At 40.5% G+C, this 21,207-nt stretch overlaps 1 protein-coding gene across 6 annotated transcripts in view; it reads left to right on the top strand.

Moving 5' to 3' along the window:
* The window catches only part of runx1t1 (RUNX1 partner transcriptional co-repressor 1), a 130,925-nt gene extending 110,225 nt beyond the window's left edge, over positions 1-20,700 (top strand). For 4 of the 6 annotated variants that reach the window (XM_056257660.1, XM_056257664.1, XM_056257666.1 and 1 more), the window contains exons 2-11: positions 496-633; positions 2,766-3,007; positions 4,637-4,726; positions 8,046-8,227; positions 10,665-10,915; positions 11,892-11,989; positions 14,064-14,265; positions 14,478-14,546; positions 17,988-18,178; positions 20,042-20,700. In XM_056257660.1, the coding sequence (XP_056113635.1) occupies positions 496-633; positions 2,766-3,007; positions 4,637-4,726; positions 8,046-8,227; positions 10,665-10,915; positions 11,892-11,989; positions 14,064-14,265; positions 14,478-14,546; positions 17,988-18,178; positions 20,042-20,320 (1,742 nt within the window). In that variant the 3' untranslated portion in view covers positions 20,321-20,700. The remainder of the gene's footprint in view (positions 1-495; positions 634-2,765; positions 3,008-4,636; positions 4,727-8,045; positions 8,228-10,664; positions 10,916-11,891; positions 11,990-14,063; positions 14,266-14,477; positions 14,547-17,987; positions 18,179-20,041) is intronic. The other 2 variants (XM_056257661.1, XM_056257662.1) reach the window with 2 other exon arrangements.
* Positions 20,701-21,207: the final 507 nt, after the last annotated feature.

Raw genomic sequence — 21,207 nt, 5'->3', positions numbered from 1 at the left:
TAAATTGAAGTTGAACCACCTAGCAATGATCTAGAAACCACTCACAAACCCTAGTAACCACATAGCAACACATGATAACACCCGTGCATTGTGACTGTGAGTTTTGCACATGCAAGCAAATATACAGTGCAAAATTGACTTATTTCTATTATTCTTAAGCATAGTCGAGTGTAGAATGGGTTTACTGACTTTTTAATCTGGAAGAACAGGGTACTTTTGACATTGCATGTCTGTTGAAGATGCTGGAGATCTCTGTGGGTTTACTCCAGATTTCTGAAACGTTTTAATGAGAATATTGCCGGTGTCTTTGATCATTAGGGAAATGGGGATGACAGCTGGAATTTGACTGGTGTTACTATCTATGAACTCTCTAAAGGCGTGCATCGTGTATGTAGCTATGTGTGTATATCTTACAGGAGCTCAGGTGCTGTGGAGAGGCAGCTGTTGGGATATCACTGAGGTCTCACAAGAACTGTTCCACTTTTTCTTTTGCAGATCGTACTGAGAAGCGGTCCACCATGCCCGACTCACCTGCTGATGTGAAAACACAGTCCAGGTTAACTCCGCCCACCATGCCTCCTCCCCCCACCACACAGGGAGCTCCCAGGACCAGCTCCTTCACCCCAACTGCATGTGAGTACTTGTACAAAAGGGCTGCTTCCAGAATCGCATGCTCTCTTGAGTGCAGTAGGTACTTATTTTGAACAATTACTTCACGACCACTAAAAAAAAAGTATGTTCTATATAGTATTAATGTGTGTAGTATTAATGTTATCTGGAAGTACTACGTACATTCGCCATGTTGTCATCATGTGACCTACCAGCGCCAATTACGTCGCTTCACTGCCATTCATAAATCCTCTCCTGTGACCTCATGGGGAAAGTAAAGTGTCCCATCGTATGCACACTTCAGATTCTCGCCGGAAGAAGTAGGTCATCAGGGTACGTGTTGCCTACTCTTTTTGTACTGTGAATTCAGACATACTACTTTTGTCACATACTGTTTTTCGCCTACTATATAGTAGGGAAGTATGTGATTTCGGATGTTTGGCCTATATATCAACACCACGACAGAAAACCAATGTGTCTGAATGCCACAAAAGTATAAAATATTCACAAATATTTTCATTGCAAACCTTTTATACTGAATCCAATTCTGTTCTTTCTTGAAAAGTGTGCATACCTAAATACATTTCCAGCATTCAAACTATTTTAACCAAGTCAGCCTAGGCAGACCATTGCAGTACAGTTTTTTTTTTGCATTTGGTTTACGGAGAGGGTGTTTATAGAGATGCATTATTTCATTTTGAAATAATGATATTTGGACTTCCATTTTCATCTTCCAGCATTTTACAGTTTGCGATATGTCAGAATTGTTGACAAGTTGGTTTAAAGGAGATGCTCTTACAGCAACTCAGTCAACAAATAGTAAATAAGTTGGGTTTGTGTCCAATGGAGAGAAGTACGGGATATATTGAATTCATGTCATATGCATATGTAGAATCTTGATCTGTGCTTTGGGTGCATAAATTAGTTGACAGCACTACTTTTACGGTTAGACCATTTGCAACTACTTGATTGAACGTAATGTATTCCAATCAAAACTTTGAGTGTGTGAGGTAAAAATGTCCATTATTGTTGCTCTGAAATATTATTCTTTAAAAGCATCATCCAAATTAATACAACTACTAATACTATTTTTTTATTTATATAACTCCTTTCTAATGCTCAATGTTACAAAAAAGTTTTTTTTTTAAATGACAATACAAAACTAATGCAGAAACAAGAAAAACAGAACAAAGATTTCAAAAGTAAAGTGGTAAAATTATACAAGGCTTTAAGGCCAACTTGTTGACTAGCCATTCATGTAATCTTTTAAAGAAGATGTAGTTTTGCACTCCCCTTATTACAGCCGACATGAGTTCCCCTCGTCTTCTGACCTGCAGATTTTTGCATCTGCCCGCTGGCTGATGCCACAAAGAGCATCACACATGGCAGCTCAGGGGAGCGCCGGAGTGGCTCACTATCAAAGCCGTCCGTGCCGCAGCCTCCCAGCACCATGTCAGTGTAATTGAGCAGTGGTGTGCCGTCAACAGCAGTAACACATTCCTCTCTCTGATGTTACATCCCTAAAAACAGATCAGTTGGACTCTGCAATTAGCGCTTATGAAAAAAAGAGACAAAAAGCAAGCCGGGTCTGAAGCAATCCGGAGCCTTTTTAAAGGCAGACTCTAATTATACATTCTGAAGGTTTAACAAAGCAAGCGCTTTGATTTCCCCTCCATGTAATTGTTACCAGATGCAGCTCAAGTATCTCGTTTCTGTTCTGTTGGAAGGAGGCCAGGCAAACGAGGCTATCACGCAGCCTAATCTCATTAGAGAGACGTTGATTCCAAGCTGCATCCCTCCGCCGCGTATGTTTCTCATCGTGGCACGGGGGGCACTCGACCACATGTCTTCTCCTCCTCTGGACTTAATATGTCTGATGTATGGAACGCACTGCTTCCTTCTCAAAGCTGCCGTGGCTGATTCAAAACAAATGTTCCACTGTCACAAGAGCCTCATTCAAGCACCGTCAGTCACAGGCGTTCATACGTAAATGTCATTTTTGACAAAGGATCCTCTTGCAGCTTCTTTTTGAGGAATGTTTCTAGCAGTGTTTAATATGAATCTTTTGGGTCTAGATCATTCAATACGCTTGGGTTAAAAATAAATGCCAACGATCTTTTTGTGGCATGTAGAAATAATTTGTTTCTGTTTTCCAGTAACGAATGGCACCAGTCACTCTCCCACTGCACTGAACGGAGCTCCATCTCCACCCAATGGCTTCAGCAATGGGCCCTCATCGTCATCTTCATCCTCACTGGCCAATCAACAGCTGCCGCCGGCCTGTGGCGCAAGGCAGCTCAGCAAGCTCAAACGCTTCCTCACGACACTGCAGCAGTTTGGCAATGACATCTCACCTGAGATAGGAGAACGAGTGCGTACGCTGGTGTTAGGACTTGTGGTAAGTCTGAAATCACATGCTCGGTGGCTAAAGTCGGCATGAAATTAAAATTCACCCAATCTATTGCGTAAATGCATGTTATTGATCTTATTGTGAATGATTCAACCATGAATTTGTTTTATTTTTTATTTTGAACCAAAAAGTTAAATCTTACAATGAAACGACATTTCTGTGGGGATGTATGCCAATCATGTATTTGGGATGTATTTTGCTTCAACTCTGCCCCTGCAAGCTCATGTTCATCTGCCTCTGTTTATGATCTCAAAATCCAATCAACTACTTATGAATTGAACCGTGCCCTAATTCAATTTTTTCCAATAAGCCATTACACTTGGATGTACGTCACAATAAAAGGAAAGAAAAGATCTGCCACTACTTCCATTTCATCATGACCTTAATGGGGATTTTCAACAGTGTATATTGTGACAAAACGTCTTTAAGAAATAAAACAGTTACTAGTGATCGTTGTGTCTCCTGAAAAGTTTACGGACAGTCGGAAAATATTCGTTTAGCTTTTTTGTCACCAAAAAGGTTATGCCACCAAGTAGGAAATAAAGGCTTGTCCAACAGAGATAAATCAAATGGAACACATCTGTTGCCAAGGATAGCAACATAACTGAGAGGAAAAAAAGATCCACTTGACTAGATGTGCACCATAAGCTGTGCCACAGCATTTCTTTTCATTAATATGTAGTTATGGACTAAACAATGGTGAAATAGCTGCCTGTACTAGAGGAGGGCTGCTCTAATTAGCCATTCCAAAGGAAAGCTCTTTTTTTCGGCCGGCATTTGTTTATTTTTCGCTGTGTCTACACGCAGAGGCTTCCTTGTGTCCCCTTGGCTTCCATGGCTCTTTTTAATTCGCTCCCCACTCTGCCTTATTGAAAAGAGTGACACACTTAATTAGCGCCGCCGATGCTGGAGAAAAGCTCAGGAGGCTTTCTGGCTGTCAAAACAGGCCGCTGCAATCTGGCCGAACAGATGTAAGCTTAATGTAACAAAATTCAGGTCTGGGAAAAGAGGAAGAAAAAAAAAAACCTGTGTATTTTTCTCAAATGTATGACTCCCTGCTCTGCTTCCCATCTTTCCTTCCGCTAGATCTCTTGGAAATAACGTCTAGAAAATTGAAAATGGTGTCCTATCAATCTGTTAAAAGATGATAGAGCAGAGAGCTGGAGGGATAGAAATTAGTAATTTCTCTCTTTTTTTTCTTTTTTTTTTACACTGCCAAGTTTAACAGGGGTAAGATATATGTCAGTTCGGTAGGGAACAAGACACGTTTTTTTAAAGCTGCATATCTTCTGTGTGTGTTATGATGTTTATGCCATGTTTTATCTCGCAGAGCAAGCTGTGTGGTGTAATACTGCATCTGTAGTTGTGTTTGCCTACGTATTTGTGTGTTTGTTGATGCAATGATGATGCGGTCAGCGCGTGCACATGTAAAAGCCACCAGATCAAACTTCCCCATATGAGGCCTTTCACCACAGCCATACATATGCCTCCCATTACAGTCTTCAAATCATTCAATCTTCAGCAGGATATAGTTTTGCCTCCAATAAGTAATATTATCACATAATGTTTTCCACATGTATTCATGCGTGCACCGTCTTTTTTCATCTCTCCCTGCAGAACTCCACTCTAACCATTGAGGAATTCCACTCCAAACTGCAAGAAGCGACCAACTTCCCACTCCGACCTTTTGTCATCCCGTTTCTGAAGGTATTGCACAAGCAAGCAATCTGGAAAACATTTAAACAACTGAGGCACAGATGTACATATTTCTCCCAGCTCTTGATTTTTTTTTTTTTTTTTTTTTTTTTTATCCCTCACTTTTAAATGGCCTGAATGGATACATGGTTTCCTCATGAGCAAAGAGGCATCAGGTTTCTTGGTCACTGGGACCTATTTTTTTATTTCTCTTTGGAAATACATGATGTGAACCCACATTACTCAGTGTAACAGCACCATACGGGACCGTCCCACAGCACAATGTCTCTATTTATTCATACGTGTCGATGGACTCCCTTGTTCGACTGTCGCTTTTCTCACACGCTGAGTTTCGTAGGGCAGGGCACATCTGAAACCATTACCACAGTAAGACGATCTGTTGTCTGGGAGAATATCAACCTTTGCCCTCTCTGCCGCCCATTTGTCACTACGGCCCTTATTTCACTACAGTTAAATGTGTCTCTGGGCCTGTTTATGTTGGAGCACTTAACACGAACCGTTCAAATAAACACTCTGCATATTATTCTTTCGACTAAGGGAAGTATTTGAATTACACATGACACATTTTTGTATCGCATTATCATGTTCGAGATTAAAGTGATTGTAGCCTGCGGAGCGAATGTATAATTTGTTAATGTATGACATATGTAGCAAATAGACATCAGCGCTTGATAGAGATTAAATTCTCATGAGCTTTGATCCATATGGTGACTGCTGTATCCATCCACCCTCAATCGTTCGCCATTCGTTTTCATCTGCTAGTAAGTGACAGCTATTACGCACCAACCTACCCGTTCCCCTCCCTCTTTGTCTAACCTTCACCCCCTCCCCCCGTTCCTCCCATCTTTCTCTCACGCTCTGCTTTCCTCCGTCTTCCTTTCCATAATAATAAAATAAGCGGCCGGTGGAGATGCATCAAATCTGTGTTGTTTACTCCATTAGATGATGATGGAAAGGGGTCCGTCGGTTTGATGCGTCCTCCGTTCTCGCGGCGTGCGGTTCGAAGGCATTTCATCTTGTCCACTGCTTGTCCTGGCCGGCTCTGTCATGCAGAAATTGGTCCCATTAGGGGTTGCGCCGGTCGCTGACGGATGCAGAGAAGCATACAGGGACACTTCCCTGACTCGTTCGCTCTTTCACACCATATGGTTACTGTATCATCCAGTCAGGAGGGGTGGTATCAAAGATGCAACTTGTGTTTTTTTTTTTTCTCTCGCTCCCTCTCTCCCTCTCGTCTAATTTTAGTGGTTTTCCTCAAAGGAGCCTTTAATGACAAATACCATATGGCTGTGGGAACAGGGGCTTTTATAAGCGTGCAGAAGCGCAGCTGCAACAATGTGCATTAGCAGCATTTTTTCATTAGGCTAATGTTGTCTAGCGACCCTCCCGTCAGAGTTGGGTTTTGCGGGGAAGTGTTTACAGGAAGGGCAGCGTGCATCACGCTAATGATGTAATCCGAATTTGACGCCGGCTGACGGCCTTTGTGCTGATGGCTTTTGTTTATGATTTCTCCAAATGGATTCCTCATCAGATAAATTTGTAATATTTAGCCGCTGTTTCGTTCAGCAGTCTCCATAAAGCCTGTAAGCACATGTGTTCCTCTGCGGCTCTGTGCCTCATTGCTCAGAGACGTACTCAGCGTGACATAGTCGGCGCTTCACCACATGCTATCAGTGCAGAGGAAGTGAGGATTACATATACATGGCAAACTCCTTTGCGGCTTGTGTTTGATATGCTGGTTTCCAAATAGCTGTGTGCTAATGGACCACACAGGAGCTGGAGAACACACTCAGACATAATCGAAGCAAACATCAAATTATTGCATGCTTATAAAGCTACAGGATTGTATTATAAAAAATACATGATAAAATTGTTTTTACCGTCATTATCCAGAATGCTTTTATATAGAGTTACACACAACGAAAATTAGACTGTTGCATTAACGTTTTCTGATGAATAAGCTTTTCTCAATTCATTGGCTGGAAATGATTTTCTTTCTCATTATTTGTCTTGTTAAATATCTTAACTTTCTTTTAAATATAAAAGATATTAGGTCTTGTTTTAGAATTTATACTTTAGTTTATATTTATATAGTTTATACTTTTAAAAAAAAGGGATTAAAAAACAAATTCTAAGGTAAGACGAGTTTTTTTTTTTTTTTTTTTTTTTTACTCCACTGGCAGATTTTGTATTACTATTTTAGGCATAAAATTCAGAAAACTTTATATCTTTTGTCATTTTGCTCCTCAAGCAAATGTATCTTGATATAATAATGTGTATATATTCATACTGGAAAGCAAGACAAAAATATTGAGTAAGAAAATGTTTTTTTTTTACAGTGTACATTAAGCACTCCGTGAGCAGCTGCTATATGTGGACTGCCACTAACTATGAGGACCTCCATTTAATAAAAGTCTAAGGTCATTTAGGGTCAAAGCAATTTCACTGCCTCTGGTAATTATCACCATAAACTACTAACAGACCATTACCTCATACAGCTGGCGACCAAGAGGTCCTTTATAAACTGTCCCAATCATTATCATCATTAAAATGAATCAAAATAACTTTTATTTATTTACCTGTATCATGATTTGTTTCTTTATCATGACCAACGGCTACATTTTTTGCCACGCTTCCTTTAAAGTCTATGCTTTCATTGTGCTTCGTTCAATATTCAATCAACGCTCTACTCCTAATTTTAGCCATTACATCACTGAAAAGGCACACTGTGAGAGTACACTGAAAAATATTCCAGAGCTGAAAATATGTTTGATTATAGTCTTAGATCAGAGTCACAGGCCAGAAAGAAAGAAAGAAAATAGACATCATCCTCCAACTAACACCTTGTGCTGTTTAGATGCTGCAATAGTCCGACTGTTGCTGGATGGGGATTCACAAAAACCTTTCATCTGCCGTGAAAATGCTCCTCCGTGTGTCTTTGAAGTGGCGAGGCCTCCGAGTGCTTTCGGAGAAAGCCAAGCCAGCTAGTAATCATGACGGAGATGCAGAGGAAATGAGACAGAAAGAAAGCGAACGTTGCCCCCCCACCTCCAAACCATCTGCTTTGAAGATGTCACTTTCTATGTTGACCATTATTGCTCATATCGAAGGCCCAGGGCACTAATGCATGTTTCAGGTCACAATAGAGTGCTGCTCGAAACGGCGCGAGAGTGTCTTTATTTTGGAAGAATGTACCTGTAATGATAATAATGAGTAAACAAAAAACGGTGTTTAGAGCCTCTGGCTGTGGACAGCTTCATAGTGTCACATCTGCTCAGCAGCACAACCTGACCACTATCTCCCCCTACAGGCCAACCTGCCGCTACTGCAGAGGGAGTTGGTGCACTGTGCACGGCTGGCCAAGCAGAACCCGGCTCAGTATCTCGCCCAACATGAGCAGCTCCTGCTGGACACAAGCACCACGTCACCCGTCGACTCTTCTGAACTCTTGATGGATGTCAATGAGAATGGCAAGAGAAGAACGCCTGACAGGTGAGCTGAACTGTAAATTGACATCATCAATCAGTCTTGTAGTTTTGTTGGTATTTAGCCAGTCACACTATGTTTTAAGAAACATACAATTTTATTTGCTTTGAGACAAAAATACAATTTATATTTTTTTTAAATTTACACAAAAATGTATTTCTATTATTCTTTATCAAAAGACAGAAAATTTACAACAAACGAATTAATGTTTCCAGGGCTAACAGATGTCATTCTGACAGAATTCACAAACAAAATGTTCAATTTATCACACAAAACCAAATATTTAAATTTGCAAGGAATAAAAACACACAATCAATGAAAGTAAGCAGTAATGACAATGCAAACTTTCTCAAGTTGGCCTCAGGTCAGTGGGCCTTTTCTTACTTTCTTAGAGCTCATAGTATTTAAAATCTTTTTTAAAGTTATTGATAAATTTTTAAAAGCGCATTTGTATGGTAGTGAGTGGACTTTAGGCACCTAAATATATACCCTAGGAATACATGCTTGTAAAACAGCTGGAGAGATGTAGAAATGTTGCAGCAGGTTATGAGTGTCTATATTGTCATGCGTCATTTGGATCCTCGTCCTTAAATGGAGCAGAACCTTGAGAAACCAGACACATCTGGAGAATGCAGGTAGATTCTTTGGAGACTTCCTGTTGAGATGGACATGAGTGAGAATTAGCACTGTAGAGCAAATCTACAGTCTGTGGACTGAGAGAAAAGATTAAAAAAAAAAGCTTTTATATATCAGTTCACTTCACTCCCAGGAGCTCAGAATTATTTCCACTTTTAAGTGAAGATACTTTTTTAATATGCTATCTTATATGAATACATATCAGCTCAGGTCCCTGTGGATATTTGAAAAGAATATACAGCTCTCTTTTTCTCTTTCCTTCTATCTTTTTTTTATGTAATACCTGCATTTTTGCGTGAGCTCTAATGTATGGCTAGGTGAGCCTAGGGACATGGCTGATAACACATACAGATGAGACTCAGCTCAGATACGGCTGGCTAAGCGCTTCTGTTTCTGCTTAGCTCGGCTCGGCTCGACTCGACTCTCCGCGCTCAGAATGAGGAGGTGGAAGAGAGAGAAAAGCAATATTGGAATTTGAAAGGGAGCTATGCTGTCCTTAATCACGGAGTACAATATACGGTCACTTCAGTCTGATTAATATCAAAGGAATCAGGAAACTACAGCTACGGAGAGGAGCGCATCCCGCAATGCAGTCTTAGCACGCTCTCCTCATTTAGAAGAGAAATGTGTGCCCAGACTTATTTGAATAAAATATTCCATTGTGCTGCACGACCCCTATATATTTGAAAAGAAAAAAGAAAAGAAAAAATGGTGTTTTCAAAATGAGGTTCAAATTCAGTTCACAGCTTTCAGTGATCCACAAAAGAGTGTCATAAAACTGGGCTTGGGCTTTTAAAATGCTTACACCCAAGGACTATCTTCCTTGAATACACTACCGTAAAAAAAGAAACTTAAGTTTTTAAAGGAAGTCCTTTTTGCTCACCAATGCTGCATTCGTTTGATAAAAAAAAACAAAAAAAACATAATAAATGAAAAAAGAGATCCAAAAATAAATTTTTTGTAGATGGTAAAAAAACAAGATGGAGAATCACATAAAAATCACATGAATCAGAGACACAAGTCCATGAAGAATGGATAGAATTAGAATTGGTAATAACATGTATGAGACTGGGGTAAAATAAATGCAGCTGTGTTTTGGAGGTGTGGGTGGAGGAGAGAGGTTGTTTTGAGGAGCATATGGACGGTGATGGATGCACATTAGCAGCTCATAAAAGCAGCTCATTAGGAAGTTCAGTCTCTTTCAGAGGTAACCGAGGGACGACCGCCTCACGACACACACACACTCACACACACTGTGACTCACACGAGTACCAGCATCTGCGAACACCTGGACCCGTGACACATGAAAGTGAAGGGCAAAGCAATGTGAAAGCACCAGGGTTTAGGTGCGCTGAATGAGTCCTGTAAGTGCACATCTCTTATGGTCCTCATGTGCTCTGTCAAGACCTCCTTTTACAGACAACAAAGTGCTCAACGGAGGCATAGTGGCTGCTTTTCTACTTAGCACATTATTAGATGACAGACTCTTACTGCCTCAGGAGCTGTTTCACATTCTCTCTCGACTAACAGCATAGGAAAGTACATTACATGAATGAACACAGTCCTCAGAAGACATCTCAATGTCAGACAGTGTCTGTCTCGTTGGAGTGGTAAAAAAAAAAACCGAGTGAGTCAACATTGCCCCTGACATGGAAAGACAACCAGTTGTGTAGAAGAGGAAAGTAAAGGTCTCTGTCTGTCTATCTGCATATCTATCCATCCATCCATCCATCCATTAGTATAACGTCAGTGCAACACTTCTACTTCTTTCCTGTTCCTCACTCTGGAATCTTCTTTCTTATTCCAGAACCAAAGAGAACGGCTTTGAGCGGGAGCCGCTCCATCCCGAGCACCCCAACAAGAGGCCCTGCACTATCAGTCCCGGCCAGCGTTTCAGCCCCTCCAACGGGCTATCCTACCCGCCCAACGGCCTGCCACACCCCACCCCGCCCCCTCCACAGCACTACCGTCTGGACGACATGGCCATAGCACACCACTACAGAGATTCCTACCGCCACCCCAACCACCGCGAGCTCCGCGACCGCCCTCGGCCTCTGGGTAAGAGAGGGCAGATTACAGCAGCATCTGGAGACAGTCATTAATAAGAGCGTTACTGTGCTGTGAAAGATTGTTAGAGCTTGAGACATGCAATATAAGCCACCTTCTCCACGGCTGCTGTCACCAATGTCTCCAATCCTCAAACTTTATGAATAAAATATTCCATTTTCATGTGGAAGGTTTCATACCCTATACATTTTGAGGGTAAAAAACAAGTTTCAAATAAAATGAGGCTCAAATTCAGTTTATGGTCTTTAATAGACCCCAAAAATGGATAAAAGGACTTTTTTTTTGAGGAAAATGTGCTTGATTAAACTGTAAATTAAATGCATAGTACCAATAATAAAATAATGATAAATTACAAACCATATATATATATATATATATATATATATATATATATATATATCCATTTGAGAAAATAAGAAAATGTGCATTTATTATTTAAAATAAATTTCTCAAATTAATTGACAATATAAACAATATGAGCCCCATTCTCCAAAGCCGAGTTTGCCAATGCCTCAAACCCTCAAAAGTCCACTGCATGCCGCTCAGACTCTTAGAAGTTAAACCAGACGAGGCTCCGTTGGATCAGGAACATAAACTCTTATAAAAATGATTTGAGGTTCACATAAAGCCAACTCGCCATATCAGGTTTAAATGTGCTAAAAATACTCAAGCATGTTAGCTGGTGATATATGCACAAGATATGCATGAGCCTGGCAGCTCTGGTGCGGTGTGGAGAGAGGGAGAGAGCGTGCCTGCAGGCAGCACGGGAGAGTGGAGTGAGGGATGAGAGCATGTGAGGAATGAAGAGTGTGTGAGCGATGGAGGATGTCAGGAAGCGGGTGAGCTATGGCTGTGAAACAGACGGGCACGACATGCCGCTGAGGGCAAGCAAGAGAAATGGAAAACCAAGGCCCAAATAGTAACACGTTTAACACTCGCTCTCTCTCTTTCTCTCGTTCTGTGTCAGGGATGCACGGCAGCACACGCCAGGAGGAAGTCATAGATCACAGGCTCACAGACAGAGAATGGGCAGAAGAGTGGAAGCACCTTGACCATGTAAGAAAAGTAATAACATTTTTTATTACTATCCAAAGTGTATGTGTGTGTGAGAGAATGAGAATGAGAGAACATGAGAAGTGTGTTTGCATGTTTGTTTTGTTTTTGCTTTATCACAAGCACTTCTAGACAGCAACGAGATTATATTGAGCTCAAATGGTGATTCTTCTGTTTCTCATATCTTTCACAAAATGAGCAAGATCCTGAAGTCTGGTTTAACATGAATGCAAACTTTTTTAAGTTATTCCAAGATCAAAATTGTGTGAACAATTGCTTATTTGTGTCTAAAGAGTTTCAGGAGAAACATATGAGACAGTTGTCATTTAAAGGGATAGTTCACCCAAAAATTACAATTCTGTCATCAATTACTTACCCTCCATTGACAGCTATGCAACTACCACTTTGACACTTAAAAAAGTTCATAAAGAGATTGTAAAACTAATCCATATCAACTGAGTGGTTTAGACCAAATTTTCTGAAGAGACTCGATCGTTTTATATGATGAACAGATTTAATTTAGGCTTTTATTCACATAAACATTGATCAGTGAACATTAACAGAACCTCAAACGAACCTGCTTGACACGTGAAAACAAACCTTATTGGTTCTTGCAGAAGCTCAAACGTGCTGCGTAACACGAGAATGAACCTCATTGGTTCTCACACGTCAAGCGAACATGCTTGAGCTTCCGTTTACCACATATATCTTCATCATATAAAGCGATTGTCTCTCTTCAGAAAATTTGGACTAAACCGCTCAATTCATATGGATTAGTTTTACGATCTCTTTATGAACTTTTTGAAGCGTCAAAGTGGTAGTTGCGTAGCTGTCAATGGAGGGACCGAAAGCTCTCAGATTTCATCAAAAAGATCTTCATTAGTGTTCCTGAAGTTGAACTAAAGTCTTACGGGTTTGAATCAACATGAGGATGAGTAATTAATGACAAAATGTAAATTTTGGGGTGAACTAACCATTTAAGATGTAACGTCTCCTGAGCTAAAAAAAAAAAGAGCAAGCACAGAGCATTAAATGGATAGTTCACTTTGGAATTAATTTTTGGTATGTTTTAGGTAACCTCAAGGGCATCCAAGATGTAGGTGTCTTTGTTTCCGCAGTAGTTTCAATTTTTATATTTTTAGGTCAAACCGTTCTTGTCTGTTTGTCATATAATGCAGGTCTATGGTAACTTCCTCAAAGAGCATGCACAGAGAAGTCCAAATTAAACATGATTTAATGACTCGTAAATGTAAGTACACATTGATGGCCTAAGACACAAAACGAGCAGTTTGTGTGAGAAAACGAACAGTATTTATATCGTTTTTACCTCTTGTAAACACAGCCACCTCCAAGTGATCTCTCGCGCGTGTACGTCACTCATACAATTGTTTTATTTTTAAAAAAAAATTATTGTTTTCTTTTACGACGGTTTAAACATCCCGGATAAGCGCAAATTACTACCATTTTAATTAGCCGTCTTACCTACAATCTCTGTTCTGTGTAAACAATGAGTGACGTAAACGCGCGAGAGATCACTTCCGGCACTTTCCGGCGCTTGCCGGAAAAGACCGAAGCGCCGGCGCCATCAGATCACTTGGAGGTGGCTGTGTTTACATGAGGTAAAAACGATATAAATACTTTTCGTTTTCTCACACAAACCGCTCGTTTCGTGTCTTAGGCCATCAATGTGTACTTACATTTACGAGTCATTAAATCATGTTTAATTTGGACTTCTCTGTGCATGCTCTTTGAGGAAGTTACCATAGACCTGCATTATATGACTGACAGACAAGAACGGTTTGACCTAAAAATATCAAAATTGAAACTACTGCGGAAACAAAGACACCTACATCTTGGATGCCCTTGAGGTAAGTTAAAACATACCAAAAATTAAATTCAAAGTGAACTATCCCTTTAACTTTTTCTTAGTTGTTGGCATCAGTGTTTTAATGCCTTCAAACATAAAGATCTGTGAGTGAGTGTTCAATGTAAGCCTTTTAATATGATATTTTTATATCTAAATTTGGTCAATTCTATTTAGAGAAGATGTTGTGTTGGTAACGCTCTGCCTGCATCTCCCCCACAGCTCCTGAACTGCATCATGGATATGGTGGAGAAGACTCGTCGCTCGCTGACGGTGTTGCGGAGGTGTCAGGAGGCCGACCGGGAAGAGCTCAACTACTGGATCCGTCGTTACAGTGATGCTGAAGACCTTAAGAAGACCAGCAGCACCAGCAGCAGTCAGTCCCGACAGCAGAGCCCCGCCAGCCAAGAAAGCAATGCTTTAGGTAACACATATTCAGCACAAGATGTGTGTCTGAGACATCTGCATCACGTCCAATTGCCTACATCTATTTGACCTTAAAAAAGAACAGATTTACAGTTGATTTAACAATTGTCTTGATGACAATATGGTAACTTATCTGTTATTTTGACTGGGAAAAAATGCTGTCTATTGAGTTCATTGTAAATGAAGTGTCCTTTGTTTTCTCTTTTACAGATATCCATAGGGAGCTCCTTCACAGGCCAGTGTCTGGATATGTGCCTGAAGAAATCTGGAAGAAAGCCGGTTAGCATGCTGTCTTTTTTTAAACATGTACACATACTCATAAGCACAGGTGGAAAATCAAAGCTAAATTATTCACACAGAGCTCTTTCAAAGCCTGTCTGTGATTTAAAAGCTCTCTGAAATTCAATCAGTCAGTCAGTTAGTTATCTGTATGCAGAACTGCAGTCAGGTAGGAACCTGGTCGGTGTTTAAGCTCTAGGCAAAATCATAAAAATAGTAATGCACAAATAAAAAAAGGACAATAAATAAATAAAATATAATAAATTAATTAATATGTTTTTGACAGATTAAATTCCTTTAATTCTTATGAAAATAAACATTGAATTGTTTTCCTTTCATGCACACTTGTGGTGGCAATAAATATAGAAAAATATATATATATTCTATTAAAAAATATCATTTTACTAAAAATGAAAAGGTTTTGTCATCATGCATTTACATTTAAAACCAACATTATCAAAAATGTTCAGAAGAAGGTCTTGGAGCTCTAGAGTGCGTTTTGAAATGTCTGTCTGGTTTTGTTGCATTTTGTTTGACTCCCGTGATGTCCCTGAGTCGTGTGTTGGGCAGTTCAGTGATTGGCTTTCACGGGAAGCACCTCTACACATTCCAACAGTGATGTCAGATCATAAAGCTCTTTTATTGCTCTGGCTGAACAGGACACATAAGTGCTCCCAGCCTTTACAGCACTTCAGCACTCTTCCCATTAGCTGTGCAACAGGCTCTCAGCTCTCCACGGCACTCTGTTTTATCACAGCAGAGGAGCTGGTTAAAAGACGGATAAAGATATTAAAAGGCTTTGTTTAAAGAGCAGTTGATCTGTGTGAAATATGACAAGTGATGGGTTCTGTAATAGCAGATTGTTTACCTTGGCTTCGGCTCTCTAATACACGACAGACGCATCTGCTAAAGCAGTTTGTCTCCACTGTGTGGTCTTACCAAAGGCTTTATAAAAGCAAACAAACTTTGCCATGAAAATGACGTTACAAAAGACGCTCTAAGACCGCTCGTTTCAGCTAACACATTGCCTTTGAAACACAACGGCGGTAGTAACACCCTAAACAAATCACCGCAGATTGAAATTCCATCTGAATAGTGAAGTATAGATGCAGTAAAACATATCAGGGAATGTGGTGCATTTTCCGTGACCTCAGCCCATCAAGAGGACGACTCTGTGCACCAAACCACCATGGTTTTACAATTCAGTCCAGTCTTGATGAAAATGTCCCTGGCTCTATAATCCTTCATATTTAAGACTGGGGTCTGCTCAACCACAGCCATCCATTTCTGCAAAACAAGAGACTGCCATGACAGTTTAGTCTATTAAAACTCCTTAAGAATAGTATTTTTCTAAGCTATTGTACGCCTCTAGTGATGGTTACAAAACCTAACACAAGCTAAAAATTTTTAACTCTTTCCCCGCCATTGATGGGATTTCCCGCCATTTATGAGACACCGCTTCCCCGCCATTGACGAAAATGTACGGCTTTCCGTGTTTTCACTGTTATGCGGTAGGGGGCGCTATTAGACATCTTCTGAAAGAGTACAGAATCTTCAGATTAAAAGACATGTGAAGAAGAAGCAGAAGCAAGCGATAGCATATGTAAGCAGATGCATATGTAAAAAAAATAAAATAAAGCAATCATCAACATTAAACAGCATATAAATCAAAACTGCCTAATGTTACCGAATGAAATGTCGACCCAGGACGAGGTATAGAACTGTGCAAGCTTTGATGGAAGCGATCTATACCATCTATGTTTTGATCATCGTTCTGAATCCGATCCAGACGTAGTCTTTGACATAAACGTGATTTTCTCAGCTTTTTGCTCAGAATGCATAAAGCTATAATATTTTTTTTTTTTTTTTTTTTTTTTTTAAGCAGAGGGTTCTTTCTTTCTTTTGAAATATTGCATGTTCAGGTTGTCATACAACAAAATATTCTGGGTGCCATGAAACTTTTGTGAAAATGGTCAAAAATGCTGGCGCTAGCTGGCAAATTTTCTCAAAAACGCTGGCTCACCCAAAAATGAAAATTACCCTATGATTTACTCACTCTTAAGAACTAACCCTTTAAGAGTTAAGAGTAAGAACTGCCTTAAAGCGGTCTTCACAAGCGTAAGAGGTGAATGTCCTTCTTTTTTTTTTTAGAAAGACTGTGTACAGTAGGTGATGAATATTCAAACCCTTTTCTCACACAGTGCCATATCCTGATCTGCATGGTCTTTTGGGGGCGCAATTGAAATGCATAATTTAAATATAAATTGCCCAATTTGCATATGCAATTAGTCAGGCTGCAGCCTTGAACAATGAAAACAAACAAACACAAAAAATCCCTAGTCTGCTCTTGAGATGAGTTTTCCTGCCAGAAGTATTTACGGTTAATGGGATAACAATGTAAAAGTAGAGATAAAGTGCGAGTTCAAGGAAATACATGTATACTTCATAGGGAAAAATATCAAGGGTTACCTGTAATCTGTCTTGTGCACTACAGTAGTCTTTGGTTTGAGGCTAAACAAAAGCATTCCATTCTTGTTTATTTGTATTCAGCAAACACAGAAAGTCATCTGAGCACATTCAAATAGAAATTGATGTTTCTAATTAATCCCCAGATTAATCTCTCAGCTGCTTTAGAACAAAACAAACCAATAGGATCAATTAAACAACGTAAAAATAGTTTTCAAAATGAACACTAATTAGCTGAGTTACTTTGAATGAATACAAAATGTCAGATACTATTGTTTTTAAATTAGAATTTGTATCTATTAATTTGAATTATTAGGTAAGTGTATTCTATAGGGGTGTAACGATACCATTATGTCACAATTCGATACATATCACGATACTGAACTCGCGATACAATATCATTGCGATACCTTAAGAAGTATGGTAAAAGGTTAACAAAAGATTTACTGTTGATTTAAAATGATACATTTGGTATTACATTGGGGGTGGAAATGAATAGGCTTGGACTTGATGCTGTTAACCCAATGCACAGGACAATGGTGACACCAGATACAGATTGTCACTATCCACGATACATATTGTTGCATTTTTGTATTGAGATATATTGTGACACATATATTGTGACACACCTAGTATTTTAGAAGGCATAATCTTTAGCTGTGAGATGTCATGTCAACAGTTCAACATGTGCAGTTGTTAACTTAATGAGCTATTTCTACTTAGTCTGACCCTTAAAATGTACTTGATTTAACAATGTAGACAGGTTGATTAAGTCATTTAAAATAATATTCGATTTCAATAATATTGTCACCACATAAATCATATGTTTTAGGTTACCTGAAAAAAAAAAAGATAGTTTGTCACATTTTCTGCAGATTATATGTGATCCATACATCGGTTATTAATTCTACACTATTTTTGGGGTTTCTGTTGCTGTGCTATGGACACTGTAAAGCACTGTGCTCTTTCTTTCAGAAGAGGCTGTGAATGAGGTGAAGAGGCAAGCTATGTCTGAGCTGCAGAAAGCTGTGTCAGAGGCTGAGCGCAAGGCACACGAGATGATCAGCACGGAGCGAGCCAAGATGGAGCGCACGGTGGCCGAGGCCAAGAGGCAAGCGGCGGAGGACGCGCTGTCAGTCATCAACCAGCAGGAGGACTCTAGTGAGGTAACAGCTTGTACGCACAGATGTAAATTAGCCGTATAGCTAACTCTGGTACAGGGCTTGAACTGTGCATGGTCCCTGATAAATAAACTAATAAATAAACGCCTACCGCACATTATTATATTAGTGAACAGCTGCAGAATTCACTTACTGCACAATGATTCATTGGGATGGTAATATATTCCATAATTTATGATATTTTGCATTAGATATTATCTAGAGGATTTTCTTATAGTTTATATGATTTGTACATGCCTGATTTACTTGGTTGGGTTGTTTTATTTCCATGACTTACATTTGATCTCCTTAGTATGGAAATCTGTAGGGAAACATAGAGATCATATGAGAAGAGAAAAGTGTGTCCCAGATAATTCCTCATGCAGGCTGGTGTCACGCAGAGCCGAGGAATATAACATTGCATTTATCACCTCAGGCAGAGCGGTGCGTTTCCTCCACTAAATGAAACATGTGGACAGTTAAGGTGGTACTGATTTGGATGCGGGAAATTGGGAAGGGAGCGCCGAGTGTCTGTGCACAGCGGGGGTACGGCTCGTTTAATCAGTTAGCAGAGAAAGGCGGCACGCATATGAGTTTAATTGCACGAGCCATGTTTATGCGCCTCTCTCCGGAGGATTGCGTCGGTAGCCGTTTATAACTCCGGCTTCTCGTCTCTGGGACACATTCGAGACTTTGTGATAATTGCTCTTATTTGGCCCGGAGACAAACGCAACGAGGCCACAGTGGTAACCTGAGTTTCTGTGTGATCTTTGAGCGTTTTGTAGTTAACCTGTTACAAATGTGTCCTCACAAAGCGCCATGTGGAACTGGGTAAAATGACTGGGTTTTTTTTCCCCCAGCTAGCTCATTATTTCCATGTTTTCAAAGCAGGGAGATCCAAAGAAAAATAAAGCAGAATTCTCTATTTACACTTAAATTCAAATGGGAAATGTTTGCTGCTAATGAGCCGAGACTTTCGCTCACTTTTCTCAAAGGTCTGTGTATCTATTATTTCCTAATTGGAATAATACCCAATGGAAAGAAGTGCACATTTTTTGAATATATTACAGTTGAAATAGTACTGGGCAGTATATCGGTTCATGCCGAATACCGGTGTTTATTTTTGTTGTGATATGAATTTTTAATATACCGGCATATGTATAATATACCGGAATGTATTATGAATACCGAAGTATGTCGCTTAAACAACGTTCGGAACGCATCGCGGCGCGACACTGTTTGAGATGGGTCCCTTTTCACTTTTGCACAGCTGTATGTGTTACTATGTGTGAAGGTGAAGATGGAAAGGTTAAACTATAATTGATAGCTTTCAAATTATATTACAGTGTTTCCCATACATTGGTTCACAATATCAACACTTCCCGCCACGAATAGATTTTCCAAAAGGCTTTGACATCGTTGAGTAAACATGAGCACTGCACGTTTCAAAGTCAGAACGCGACGTGGGTGTTTTTATATGAATGTATCTTTGAAGGGAACTGACTGTCTTTAGAAAAGTTACGATGTTATTTTCATTTAATCTTTCTTTATCTTTCCTGATAAAGCAGCGTTTATGAGCGCAGCGCTGCGTTGCTTTGTGTACAGCCGTTACCGGGGAAACCGCTATTGCTGCCGCTCCTAAAGCGCCTCCTCTTTGTAAACAGCATCATTCTGTGGGGCCTTGCAAACCTGTATTAATACTAGTGTGGATTTTTTTTCTACAATATTCACTCATGACAGTATAATAGGGCATTCTAAGTCAATGTGAAACCAGTATAATTTTGAACAATTCTGTGATATCAATTTTTGGTCATATCGCCCACCACTAAGCTTAAACCTCCCTTCAACCTTCCCTCTTTTCCCATGCAGAGCTGCTGGAATTGTGGGCGCAAGGCGAGCGAGACCTGCAGCGGCTGCAACACGGCGCGTTACTGCGGCTCCTTCTGCCAGCACAAGGACTGGGAAAAGCACCACCACGTATGTGGCCAGACTCTGCAGGCACAGCAGCAAAGCGAGACCCCGGCCACCGTCAGCTCCTCAGCCACCCCCAGCAGCGGAGCCGGGAGCCCAGCGGACACACCGTCCGCCGCCACTCCCCGCTCCGCCACACCCGGCACGCCCTCCACCATAGAGAACACGCCGCGCTAGAGTCCGAGCGGACCCTTACCGAAGCCTCAGCAGACTGGGGACTGACTCACCTGCCTCACTCGCTCGCTCCAAAATGCTAAAGCTAGCGCACTAACAAAGAAAGAAGACTGTACTTAGGGCGATCACCCACAGGAGGTCCATTTCGGGTCATATTGACTTGCCATGATAGAGAACGCAAAGATATTCTTTGTTTGAAATTCTCATTGTTCTTTATTGTTACTACAGCTATTATCGATTACTGCTGGTAATGTCGTTTTTTGATGTTGTGGCTCTCTTGCATTCTTGTAAATAAGAAGACAAATGGAGTAGACAGCTGGGACCTCTTGATGAGTGTATTTGACCTCCTCTTCATTTTGTTTTTTTGTCGGGTTTCCCCCCCCCCCCCCCCCCCCCCCTCCTCCGTTCTGTTCTCAAAGCTCTTTATCCAGTAGCTGGGATATGAAACTATTTGACCTCATTAAAAGACACTTTAAATAACAAAAACCAAGGAAATATTTCATAGCTGATGTAAGCAGAGACTGAAATGAAATGTTGAGGGGAAAAAAAACATGCCGTGAAGGGCATCTGTGTCGGACGTGGTGGAGTAGACGGCGGATGGCTTTTCTGGCTCGCGCGCTGAACTCTGCAGATGTGCAGCAGATTGTGAAGGAACGCAGATGTTCGTCCCTCTTCTGCAAGATAATATCCAGGTCAATGGTCTGAGAAATAAAAAGCTGTTTCACTGAGGAATGTAGGGGCGAGGAGGGCCCGTGCTGGATGTTGAGTACTACACGGCGTAATGAAGGATGCACTCTGAGCCCTGATCCCAAATGCACTCCATCAGCTCCCAAAACAGGAAGTGAAGTCATCGGCCCACCAGAGCAGGACTGTCAGAACCTCACTGTGAC

The sequence above is a fragment of the Rhinichthys klamathensis genome, unplaced genomic scaffold (genome assembly GCF_029890125.1).
Source record: "Rhinichthys klamathensis goyatoka isolate OS25496 unplaced genomic scaffold, OSU_Roscu_1.1 h1tg000140l_1, whole genome shotgun sequence".
NCBI lineage: Eukaryota > Metazoa > Chordata > Actinopteri > Cypriniformes > Leuciscidae > Rhinichthys > Rhinichthys klamathensis.
This window is presented reverse-complemented; position numbering and strand designations above follow the sequence as displayed.